General features: G+C 41.7%; 1 protein-coding gene across 1 annotated transcript in view; it reads right to left on the minus strand.

The window, feature by feature from the left end:
* Positions 1-10,420, minus strand: part of LOC106608584 (uncharacterized) — a 74,156-nt gene extending 63,736 nt beyond the window's left edge. The window contains exon 1 of the mRNA XM_082977278.1: positions 10,031-10,420. Within this exon, the coding sequence (XP_082833404.1) occupies positions 10,031-10,420 (390 nt within the window). The remainder of the gene's footprint in view (positions 1-10,030) is intronic.
* Between the last annotated feature and the right edge of the window lie 3,536 nt (positions 10,421-13,956).

Raw genomic sequence — 13,956 nt, forward strand, 5'->3', positions numbered from 1 at the left:
TGTGTTTTCATCATTTTTCTGTCAATTCACAAGTGGCTGAATCTCACCGGAGAAATCATTGGAGGTAGGGAAACCAAGTCCCTCTGTCTCAGTGTAGCCCATGTATCTGATGCTATTTGGACCAAAAGAGTATGACATGTTTTTACCATAGCATTTGTTTGATTGATTGATGCCAGCAAGCATTTAGTCTCCCTTGATAATTTTATAAATGAAAGGATTAGCCAAATCAGCTTTGAGCTGACCTCAACTGTGGTGCAACAAAACGCCCTCCGAGGGAGGCCAGTTTGGATTTGGCTTCACACCAATCAAATCACTTCCTAAGCAAAATGTCATTTTCAGAAAAAGGTGTCTGTTTTTGGTCCGCTTGTGTCGATGTCCTGCAGTAGCTAGCTTTCTAAATCACTCCTTTCCTAAACCATGGATAGAGATGGGGATTTGGACTTGTGGTTTTGACTTAATTCTCTGTACAGGCCAATGATTATGATGGCGATTCTGATCTAAACATAGATTCATATGTTGTGCCACTAGATGTAGCCTAGCAGGCTCACGTTAACTAGCTAGCTAACTTAGCTAGTTCATTATTGCCAATGCAAGGAAGCTAGGCTAGCAAGCATTTTAGCTAGGTAGCCTATGACAACAAAAACTACAAGTGTACTGAATGACAGAGCCATAGACCGTTTCGCCAACATGAAAGACAGAAGGATGGCATTGGCGGTCAACTAGTCTACAAGTAGAGTGAGTCCAAACATTTTATTTTACTTGCACAAACATACACACACACAGAGAGACAGAAATCAGTACCATGGACAGCCATGTGATATTTAGCTAAATTCATTGGACTAAATTGTTTTTGGTATCTTTAAGTTTGTGTTCAGTGTATTAACCTAAACACATATAGCCTTGTTGATTTGATGATGTTTAAATGTTTAAGTTGAAATGGTGCTGGACTAGCGGAGGCGGTGCTCCTGTTGTCTTTGTGCTGACTTGCGGTAACTCTGTGGTTGTAAATCAGTAGTTATTTAATAAACTGTCGAAAAAATGAACTTGCTTGACCATGCTGCAGGTGATATGAATGTTTGTTACATGCTATATTTGCTTTGTTGCTCTCCGGTTTTGTGATGAAACAAAAGTATGTGTAGTTAAATTTATTCTGCCACTGTGTGACTGTTGCCTTTTTGTTCTCACGGCCTTGTAAATTGGATATCACGGTGGCGAAATGAGTTATAGAGAAAACAATGCAATTATCACAACATAGGTTGTAATATGGCCTTTTTACTGGCTTGGCTTTGCATCCTCAGTGATTTTACCCACGCACCGCTACTGATGGTGACTCAATGTTGTTGCTAGCAAATCCCGCAACGAGTTACCAAACTCAACTCCGCCTCAATATAAGAGAACAGGGTTGAGCTTTCCTCAGCTAGGAAAAAATGTAATACATTTTGATTTGAGTGTAATTACCCAGTGTCGTGTCTTTGGCTATGGATTAAGTGATATGACATGCTATTCTATAAAATCCTTTCTCTGTAATTAATATTACCTGATTGAGCTAATCATGTAAATGTAATTAACTAGAAAGTCGGGGCACCACGAAAGAGTGTTTATAAAGCTGTTATCTTCCGAATAAACTCTAAAAGACCTAGTAATATTTTACATCAATAGCAGTCAATATTAATCGTCACCTTATTTCAGTCTCATCTGAAAGTTGTAAATTCTTGGTTATCTTCACGAACCCTGGCTAACAAGTTGAATCAGCAATAGAAAATTGGGTTTAATTATTTATTTACTAAATACCTAAATAATCACACAGAATTACATATACACTGAATGCAAATTATGTCATACAGAAAACATCCCTGGTGGACGGAGCTGACATGACGGCTGGTTACACAAAGGAAAGGGGGTTGAGTGAAAGAGCGGGAAGACTGAGGAACAAAGGGGAAAATCTATGCTATCTTATGCATTCTAAATTACCGCCCATTTGGAAAAGGAAAATGCAATAAACATTTACTCTGAGCTGCGCTTTGGTAGGTTGGTCGTAGATGCTGGCCGTGTTGGCCAACAGAGATCTTCCTGTCCTCGGAAGAATGTCTCTGGTGGTAAATTGGATACGTTGTAGTATTGTCGTTGTTTGTTAGACTAGATACGTTGTCCGTCCTTTCCTAGCCCACGTTTACAGTGGCCGCTGCTAACTCAACGGCTAGGAGGTATCACTTCTGTAGTGAATAAGAGTTCAAAGTTCATACCATTCGCAACCAAAGCTCACGCTGAGGTTGGCTTAGTTCTGTAGTGATTATCTGAATCCTTCTGACATCGGACCGTTGCCCTTATGTACCCGGAACAGAAAGTTATTTGCCCTTTTAACGCAGAGGCTGCAGGCCTCGCGTACTCGGAACAGGAGGTTACATTTTCGTCAAGGGCTTATATAGTGGAGGGAGAGAAGGGTGTGTTTCATAGTTTATAACCAATGTCTCTTCACAGGGGCGGGCCACTGATTGAGCAGAGCTCTAACCTTATGAAAACCCAATTCTCTCATTTGGAAGCTAAAATTACATTTAATCTTTTCACAAATAGTTTCATATTCAAACATTTAAATTGCACAACAATTCCATGTGAATCTGATAACTAGAATGTGTAGACTTTCCCAGATACAGTTTATGTCGTCCTGTCATCAGTCATAATGTCTCAGATGACAACCGAACTGACATCATATTCATTAAGTACCAATTAATATTTTCAACTGGTTCTATTACCGAAATATGGTTGGGGATGGAAGGGAGAAAGGTATTTATGGGGGGGTCATAAACCTTACCCACAGGCCAACGTCATGACACCAGTTTGCAAAACAAATGGCCACTGGATTGATGCAAATAATCACATAATTCTGCCAGGCTTCTTTGTAGCTAATTAACATTAATAGAGAAGGTTTTTGGGAAGCCTTTCCATCTACCAGAAGACAGTTAGTCCTATCATTACCAGCTCTATATTTTCCTGTTCCTTAATAGTTTGAAACTTGGACGTTTTACTTCATATTATGAGGCATGGCTTCCCTTGCTTCAAAGTAGTCTATAGCCAAAATTCCACCATAGAAACATAGAGGCAATTATTTTATAAAGACTCATATGTGTTCTCCTGTTCTATTGGTTTTCTTCCAACCTTCTTTCATTGTCTAACAGCCAAAGGCATTATCCTAATCACATTAGCAACCCATGATAGTTGTTGCATCTTTAGATCTCCCCTCTTTCTACATTTCTAACGAATGTTTCCATCTCTGTTTCCAATTTGATCTTAACTGGCTTGCCTAGTTAAATAAAGGTTAAAAAAAAATAATAATAAAGTCCATAGATCATGCAATATTGACACATTCCTAGAGTAATGTAGGTCAAGTCATTAAAATTGCAAACATTTAGTGTGCATGGAAAGGCTACACCTTGGTGGTCATTGTAAAGCAATGCATTTCCTTCTCCGTCCACATTACCTTGAATGTATCCTCCGCATGCGCCGTTTAGCTAGGTCATCGCGGAAGCAAGCAGAGAGACAGGTTAGTACAGTTGTTCCTAAACTTGTACCAATCTTATCAAACAAGTTAGGAACTTCAAAAAATAAGATATTGAAACACACACACATACATACATATACACATATATATATATATGAACATATCCACGTTGCCTATCTTCCCTATAGGCCGATATTACATTTACATTTACATTTAAGTCATTTAGCAGACGCTCTTATCCAGAGCGACTTACAAATTGGTGCATTCACCTTATAATATCCAGTGGAACAACCACTTTACAATAGTGCATCTAAATCTTTTAAGGGGGGTTAGAAGGATTACTTTATCCTATCCCAGGTATTCCTTAATGAGGTGGGGTTTCAGGTGTCTCCGGAAGGTGGTGATTGACTCCGCTGTCCTGGCGTCGTGAGGGAGCTTGTTCCACCATTGGGGTGCCAGAGCAGCGAACAGTTTTGACTGGGCTGAGCGGGAACTGTGCTTCCTCAGAGGTAGGGACGCGAGCAGGCCAGAGGTGGATGAACGCAGTGCCCTTGTTTGGGTGTAGGGCCTGATCAGAGCCTGATTAAAATGCTATCAAAATTCAAACAATACAGTTTCAAAATGTCATACGTTTTTGTTTTGTCACTGATGCTACATGTCAGTGTGAATAATTTCTCATATTTCCCCACTTTTAGGGGTATAGCATTCCCATTGTATAGCTAAATATAGCCGAATGTACCTACAGCAGCCATGGTGGTAATGGAAAGGGTCCTTTTTGCTTGTTTTTGCTGTTCTCCAAATAGCATTTTCATTATATATAAATGCAGTAAACAAGCTTCAACTTTCAAAAGATATCCTGGGGAGAATTCCCTCCTTCCGGACCTAACTAACGACTCAAACCCCAGTTATGGCACTGCCATCCTGTGCACATTGCTGCACCTAAAATGTGAATGATTTATATTTTAACATTTTCAGATAAACATTCTGATCTGTTCCATCAGCCTTATTAATTGATATGGCGTGTACCTCCACTACACCACTGCTGTTGTCTGACAAGCTTTTATACAATGACCATTCACTTTGTCCCAAGAATTGACTTGACTTACTTTACTTAGCACAAACTATCACACTCTCTGCCCCAAGAGACGAGAATAACTCCCTTATTAACTATTGTAGACAGGTTCTAGGGCGTTTTTTAATTATTTATTTATTTATTTCACCTTTATTTAACCAGGTAAGCTAGTTGAGAACAAGTTCTCATTTACAACTGCGACCTGGCCAAGATAAAGCAAAGCAGTGCAACAGAAACAACAACACAGAGTTACATGGAATAAACAAGCATACAGTCAACACAATAGAAGTAAAAGAACGTCTATATACAGTGTGTGCAAATGGCATGAGGAGGTATGGCAATACATAGGCCATAGTAGCAAAGTAATTACAATTTAGCAGATTAACACTGGAGTGATAGATGAGTAGATGATGATGAGCAGATGATGGTGTGTAAGTAGAGATACTGGTGTGCAAAAGAGCAGCAAAGTAAATAAAAACAATATGGGGATGAGGTAGGTAGATTGGGTGGGCTATTTACAGATGTACAGCTGCAGCAATCGGTTAGCTGCTCAGATAGCTGATGTTTAAAGTTAGTGAGGGAAATGTAAGTCTCCAGCTTCAGCAATTTTTGCAATTTGTTCCAGTCACTGGCAGCAGAGAACTGGAAGGAGAGAGAGATATACCTGCTGGAGCGCATGCTACGGATGGGTGTTGTTATTGTGACCAGTGAGCTGAGATAAGGCGGAGCTTTACCTAGCATAGACTTGTATATGACCTGGAGCCAGTGGGTCTGGCGACAAATATGTAGCGAGGGCCAGCCGACTAGAGCATACAGGTCGCAGTGGTGAGTGGTATAAGGTGCTTTGGTAACAAAACGGATGGCACTGTGATAGACTGCATCCAATTTGCTGAGTAGAGTATTGGAAGCTATTTTGTAGATGACATCGCCGAAGTCGAGGATCTTTAGGATAGTCAGTTTTACTAGGGTAAGTTTGGCGGCGTGAGTGAAGGAGGCTTTGTTGCGAAATAGAAAGCCGATTTTAGATTTGATTTTGGATTGGAGATGTTTGATATGAGTCTGGAAGGAGAGTTTACAGTCTAGCCAGACACCTAGGTATTTGTAGTTGTCCACGTATTCTAGGTCAGAACCGTCCAGAGTAGTGATGCAAGTCGGGCGGTCGGGTGCGGGCAGCGAACGGTTGAAAAGCATGCATTTGGTTTTGCTAGCGTTTAAGAGCAGTTGGAGGCCACGGAAGGAGTGTTGTATGGCATTGAAGCTCGTTTGGAGGTTAATTAACACAGTGTCCAAAGAAGGGCCAGAAGTATACAGAATGGTGTTGTCTGCGTAGAGGTGGATCAGGGAATCACCCGCAGCAAGAGCGACATCGTTGATATATACAGAGAAAAGAGTCGGCCCGAGAACTGAACCCTGTGGTACACCCATAGAGACTGCCAGAGGTCCGGACAACAGGCACTCCAATTTTACACACTGAACTCTGTCTGCGAAGTAGTTGGTGAACCAGGCGAGGCAGTCATTTGAGAAACCAAGGCTATTGAGTCTGCCAATAAGAATACGGTGATTGACAGAGTCGAAAGCCTTGGCCAGGTCGATGAAGACGGCTGCACAGTACTGTCTTTTATCGATGGCGGTTATGATATCGCTTAGTACCTTGAGCATGGCTGAGGTGCACCCGTGACCAGCTCGGAAACCGGATTGCACAGCGGAGAAGGTACGGTGGGATTCGAAATGGTCAGTGATCTGTTTATTAACTTGGCTTTTAAAGACTTTAGAATGGCAGGGCAGGATGGATATAGGTCTGTAACAGTTTGGGTCTAGAGTGTCACCCCCTTTGAAGAGGGGGATGACCGCGGCAGCTTTCCAATTTTTAGGGATCTCGGATGAAATGAAAGAGAGGTTGAACAGACTGGTAATAGGGGTTGCAACAATGGCGGCGGATCATTTTAGAAAGAGAGGGTCCAGATTGTCTAGCCCAGCTGATTTGTACGGGTCCTGAGGTAATATTTAGAGGTAATATGTCTCCACATCAATATATTTCCTGTTGGTGGGTGCTCCACTTCCTGTTTTCCAGCTGCACTGTCATTCAGTGCCACCTGGGTCCACAAATTGTCTGTGATACAAAAAATTGGGGCAAAAAAGTATTTAGTCAGCCACCAATTGTGCAAGTTCTCCCACTTAAAAAGATGAGAGAGGCCTGTAATTTTCATCATAGGTACACTTCAACTATGACAGACAAAATGAGAAGAAAAAAAATCCAGAAAATCACATTGTAGGATTTTTAATGAATTTATTTGCAAATTATGGTGGAAAATAAGTATTTGGTCAATAACAAAAGTTTCTCTCAATACTTTGTTATATACCCTTTGTTGGCAATGACACAGGTCAAACGTTTTCTGTAAGTCTTCACAAGGTTTTCACACACTTTTGCTGGTATTTTGGCCCATTCCTCCATGCAGATCTCCTCTAGAGCAGTGATGTTTTGGGGCTGTCGCTGGGCAACACGGACTTTAGACTCCCTCCAAAGATTTTCTATGGGGTTGAGATCTGGAGACTGGCTAGGCCACTCCAGGACCTTGAAATGCTTCTTACGAAGCCACTCCTTCGTTGCCCGGGCGGTGTGTTTGGGATCATTGTCATGCTGAAAGACCCAGCCACGTTTCATCTTCAATGCCCTTGCTGATGGAAGGAGGTTTTCACTCAAAATCTCACAATACATGGCCCCATTCATTCTTTCCTTTACACGGATCAGTCGTCCTGGTCCCTTTGCAGAAAAACAGCCCCAAAGCATGATGTTTCCACCCCCATGCTTCACAGTAGGTATGGTGTTCTTTGGATGCAACTCAGCATTCTTTGTCCTCCAAACACGACGAGTTGAGTTTTTACCAAAAAGTTATATTTTGGTTTCATCTGACCATACGACATTCTCCCAGTCCTCTTCTGGATCATCCAAATGCTCTCTAGCAAACTTCAGACGGGCCTGGACATGTACTGGCTTAAGCAGGGGGACACGTCTGGCACTGCAGGATTTGAGTCCCTGGCGGCGTAGTGTGTTACTGATGGTAGGCTTTGTTACTTTGGTCCCAGCTCTCTGCAGGTCATTCACTAGGTCCCCCCGTGTGCTTCTGGGATTTTTGCTCACCGTTCTTGTGATCATTTTGACCCCACGGGGTGAGATCTTGCGTGGAGCCTCAGTTCGAGGGAGATTATCAGTGGTCTTGTATGTCTTCCATTTCCTAATAATTGCTCCCACAGTTGATTTCTTCAAACTAAGCTGCTTACCTATTGCAGATTCAGTCTTCCCAGCCTGGTGCAGGTCTACAATTTTGTTTTTGGTGTCCTTTAACAGCTCTTTGGTCTTGGCCATAGTGGAGTTTGGAGTGTGACTGTTTGAGGTTGTGGACAGGTGTCTTTTATACTGATAACAAGTTCAAACAGGTGCCATTAATACAGGTAACGAGTGGAGGACAGAGGAGCCTCTTAAAGAAGAAGTTACAGGTCTGTGAGAGCCAGAAATCTTGCTTGTTTGTAGGTGTCCAAATACTTATTTTCCACCATAATTTGCAAATAAATTCATAAAAAATCCTACAATGTGATTTTCTGGATTTGTTTTTCTCATTTTGTCTGTCATAGTTGACGTGTACCTATGATGAAAATTACAGGCCTCTCTCATCTTTTTAAGTGGGAGAACTTGCACAATTGGTGGCTGACTAAATACTTTTTTGCCCCACTGTAGTTGACTGAGAAAAGGCCATAATGTCACTCTCTTTCTCTCTTTCTAAGAGTGAAAAAATAACATGGTGTTAATGGAGAGAGATGAGTCATGGAGAGAGATCAGAGACACGGCAGCGTTATAACCCATAATCCCGACCTTGACAAATATAGATGTGCAGGGCCAAACACCTGCCGACTGTCCATCAAAATGAAAGGAAGGTTGAGGCGAGAACCACAGGGCTTGTGTAATGTATACAATCACGTTGTTGGATTAAAAGAGCAGCTATATTATTCCTTGATCCAGATTCCACATTTACATGTCAGACCACCATATTCCCTCTTCATTTAGCACTAACAACTACCTACGGCCTTTGAGAGTGCACTATGATATGATAGCTAGGGTATATGTAATAAAAATGTCATAAGACATCAAATGTCTTGGCATATGCACTCATTTATTCATCTATTTATCAGTGTAGTTGGGGCAGCTTGAGTGAATGTGTTGATGTCCTCTTTGTGTACAGTATGTGTATGTAGTGTGCTGGACTGACAGGTTTCATGTGTGTGATGAATATGTGTATGTACATTGGACACCCTTGATAAAGATGAGCAATAATGATTGTATAAAATAATTAAATTACTGAGCTACTGTATTTTGTATGCCCTAACAAATGGGGAAATTATATTATTTTATACTAATACAATTGCTCAGAGAAATAGATTTTTTTAACAAGTAATACTTTTTTCTCTCAGAAATTTAGAGGTCAAAATTGACACCCCTAAATATTATTATAAAGTAGTCAAAGGTTTAGCATTTGGTCCCATATTCCTAGCACGCAATAATTACATCAAATTTGTGACTATACAAACTTGTGTGCATTTGCATTTGCAGTTTTGGTTGCGTTTCAGATTATTTTGTGCCCAATAGAAATTAATGGTAAATAATGTATTGTGTCATTTCGGAGTCACTTTTGTCATAAATTAGAATATGTTTCTAAACACTTCTACACTCATGTTAATGCTACCATAATTAACAATAATCCTGAATGAATCGTGAATAATGATGAGTGAGAAAGTTACAGAGGGTCAAAGATCATCCCCCAAGACATGCTACCCTCCCCTGTTATTGGTAATGGTGTCGGTCGTTAACACAACGCTTATGAACCCGTCTGGTGACATTACATGACCGTCACGTCACCTCTCATCCCTCCGTCGTTGTTCCTCTGACCAGAGCATATCAGCCTGTCCATCTCACAATCCAATTCGGGATTGCAAATGCGGTCTCAAACCAGTGACTCCACCAAAGGGAGGCACATGAGGAGACAGTTAATCCATGACCCAGGAAAGAGTGTGGCGTGTTTGACGGCATCAATTCTGGTCAGTCTGTGACTGGCTGATCTTCAAATCACCTTGCATCCCTAAGTAACTACTCATTAGTCTGATTAGTCGGTGATCAACGACTAAGCAGAATTGATGCTCTCGAACATGGTCATTTATTTTACACCATTCTACATTTAGCTATAAGGATAAAGATAACATATACGCTTGGGTCAGAGGTCAAGTCCTTTCAGGGGTCATCATTAACCTCTACGGCAGCGGTCCCCAACCACCGGGCCGCGGACCTGTCACGGCACATTCGCTACCGGGCCGCATGGAAAGGATACATTTTTATTTTTTATTTACATTTTTTTTAAATCGGTAAAATAAAATAATAATTATATACAATTATATGCTATTTGTGCAGTAATTACATTGAACTTGGTGCAGTCTTCACAGTTCATCACGGTCTGCGTGAACTGTGTTGCCCGCAGGTTCATCACGGTCTGCGTGAGCTGTGTTGCCCGCAGGTTCATCACGGTCTGCGTGAACTGTGTTGCCCGCAGGTTCATCACGGTCTGCGTGAGCTGTGTTGCCCGCAGGTTCATCACGGTCTGCGTGAGCTGTGTTGCCCGCAGGTTCATCACGGTCTGCGTGAACTGTGTTGCCCGCAGGTTCATCACGGTCTGCGTGAGCTGTGTTGCCCGCAGGTTCATCACGGTCTGCGTGAGCTGTGTTGCCCGCAGGTTCATCACGGTCTGCGTGAACTGTGTTGCCCGCAGGTTCATCACGGTCTGCGTGAACTGTGTTGCCCGCAGGTTCATCACGGTCTGCGTGAGCTGTGTTGCCTGACAACTTTGTACTAGCTAGCTACGTTAGCTGACATGAATAAAAACAAACAAACGTCGCTGGAGAGCTACTTCGGAAGGGGTAAGGGAGATAAAAGGCCCAACGACGATGTCAATAATGCAGAGACAGCAGAGCCCGAGACTACAAAAAAAAGCAAGCCACATTAAATATAAAATATGATGAATCCTACCGAAAATATGGCTTTATTGCAACAGGTGACTCACATGGTCCAAGCCCCCTATATGTAGTATGTGGAGATAGGCTGTCTAACGAGGCAATGAAGCCTTCAAAACTGCTTCGGCACATCGAATCCAAGCACCCTACACTTAGAGACAAAACTGTTGAATTCTTTGAGCGAAGAAAACGTGAACAAGAAGGACAGAAGCAAGTCTTGAAAGCCACTGCATCAACAAACGTGGCTGCACTGAGAGCTTCATACTTAGTGGCTAGCTGTATTGCTAAGGCCAAGAAGCCTTTCACTATTGGTGAGGAGTTGATTATACCTGCTGCTAAGGACGTTTGCCGTGAACTCTTAGGAGTGGCTGCAGCTAAAAAGATAGCACAGGTTCCTCTTTCGGCTGCCACCGTCACTAGGATAATTGATGAAATAGCAGAGGACGTTGAGGCACAATTGTTAGAGAGGCTTAACGAGTCACCGTGGTACGCAATCCAGGTTGACGAATCTACCGATATCGACATCAAGGCAATACTGCTTGTTTATGTGCAATGTATATTTCAGGATGATGTGCATGAGGATATGTTATGTATGCTTCCCTGCCGACTAACACAACGGCCACAGAACTATTCAAGTCTTGGATGATTACATGTGAGGAAAATTGTATTGGTCATTCTGTGTTGGCGTATGCACGGATGGGGCTGCTGCCATGACTGGACGGCTGTCTGGTTTCACTACCCGGCTAGCCAGAGAAATACTGGCTAGACGAAAAATGTCACCTGAATTTAACGTCGTATTGAATGATGTTATTAAAGTTATGAATCACATCAAAGCACACGCCCTTAACTCACGTCTGTTTGGGCAGCTTTGTGAGGAAATGGATGCAGACCACAAACACCTTCTCTTATACACAGAAGTCAGATGGCTATCCAGGGGGAGATCGCTTGCCAGAGTGTTTGAGTTACGAGAGCCGCTGCAGAGGTTTCTTTCAGAAAAAAAGTCACCACTGCCAGCACATTTCAATGACAAGGAATGGGTCGCAAAACTCGCTTACCTGTGCGACATATTCGACCTGCTCAACGAACTCAATCTGTCACTTCAGGGGAGAATGACATCTGTCTTTAAATTGGCAGATAAAGTGGTTGCATTCAAAGCCAAACTGGAACTGTGGGGACGGTGAGTGGACAGGGACATATTTGACATGTTCCAAACATTAGCGGAGATTTTGGGAGAGACTGAGACTGAGACGTCTTTCTCCCAGCTGGTGCGCGATCACCTAGCTTCGCTGTCAACGGAGTTCGAGCATAACTTCCCAACCGCCAAAGACCGACGAAGTGCGAAGGAATGGATCTGTGACCCATTTGTGAATGTCCCAGGTGAACCGTCCATGTCCGTGCAGGAGGAAGATCAACTTCTTGAGGTTGCAAATGATGGTGGCCTTAAAAGTATGTTTGAGATAACGTCATCATCTCTGCCGACCTTCTGGATTAAAATCAAGGCTGAATATTCTGAGAGAGCCACAAAAGCACTGAAAACGTTGCTTCTATTTCCAACATCCTATTTCTGAGAAGCAGGGTTTTCCGCAATGACGGCAACAAAAACTAAATTACGGAGTAGACTAGACATAAGGAACACCCGTCGGGTGTCACTGTTTCCCATCACCCCTAGATGAGACCATCTTGTTGTCGGGAAACAAGCTCAGGGCTCCCACTGATTCAGCGACATGGTGAGTTGTAATGTTTTTATTATATGGTCATTAGAGAAAAATATGCACTTTATGTTTTTATAATATCATCACATTAGACCTACTTAAACTAAAATGTTATGAAAAAGCGGCTGTACTAAACTAAACTTATAGGCCTAATTGATATTCCGGTCGTGTCGTCATCTTAAAATCTGTATATCATTCATATAGACAGTACTGAAATGACCGAACACAATCTCATACCCATATTACAAATCTCACCAACAGTGAGATTACACCAAAAACATATTCCTATATCCAATGATAACTAGGAAGATACCACCTCAATGCATACCCACATCCAGTTAAACACCCTCACAATGACCTAATTCAAGAGAATGACCTAATAAGCACTGCTGTGGATGATGTGTTAACAGAGGCAATGTGGGTGCCTGGGAGGCTGGGCAGCTGGCTGGTGGGGTGCCAGGGCAGGGTTGCCAGTACTGGGCACAGGCTCTGAGTCATGGTCCATGGGCCCCCACTCTTTCACACAGAAACAGTGTCGAAGCAGGGCAGAACTACTACTAACTGGGCTGTTGTCAATGACAAAGCATCATCAGAGAGCTCCTCTCACAAGATAGGCTACATTTCCTATTTGATTTGGTAAAAGAAAGGTACATTATGAAACTGCAAGAAAAACATGTACAGAGCATGTCCAGTACAAAAATAGGGTTCAATTGTGGATAAGGAAAAATTATACCACAACTGTTTAGTGCATTTGTGATCATGACAGTCCTAAGCCATTGCATTCATTAGGGACTGACTGTATTGTAAGTCATTTAGATGACTACCACTTGTAATAGCAAAGTGTAGGACTTTGATTCTAACCACAATAGTTTTTGGAGTACCTATAGTCATGCAATTCTTGTTAGTTTTGAGTCATAGTATGGAGTGGGAGAAATGAAAATGCTTTGTTTCTCAAGACACACCTTATGACAAAGATAGCACAGCTGACCCTGCAAATGCCAACTGTGTCTGTTATTAGTTATTGTTAAGACTGTCTGTTATTAGTTATTGTTAAGACTGTCTGTTATTAGTTATTGTTAAGACTGTCTGTTATTAGTTATTGTTAAGGCTGTCTGTTATTAGTTATTGTTAATACTGTCTGTTATTAGTTATTGTTAAGACGGTCTGTTATTAGTTATTGTTAAGACTGTCTGTTATTAGTTATTGTTAAGACTGTCTGTTATTAGTTATTGTTAAGGCTGTCTGTTATTAGTTATTGTTAAGACGGTCTGTTATTAGTTATTGTTAAGACTGTCTGTTATTAGTTATTGTTAAGACTGTCTGTTATTAGTTATTGTTGACTGTCTGTTATTAGTTATTGTTAATACTGTCTGTTATTAGTTATTGTCTGGCTTCTCTTATCTCTTATCTTTTTAAAACACACAGAGGATGTAGAAAAACATTGTCACTAAACTGTATTGTACATTCAAACACAAGCAGAATACACAAACACAAGCAGAATACACAAACAAGCAGAATACACAAACACAAGCAGAATACACAAACAAGCAGAATACAAACACAAGCAGAATACACAAACAGAAGAAGAATACACAAACACAAGCAGAATACACAAACACAAGCAG

The sequence above is a fragment of the Salmo salar genome, chromosome 07, assembly GCF_965601325.2.
Source record: "Salmo salar chromosome 07, fSalSal1, whole genome shotgun sequence".
NCBI lineage: Eukaryota > Metazoa > Chordata > Actinopteri > Salmoniformes > Salmonidae > Salmo > Salmo salar.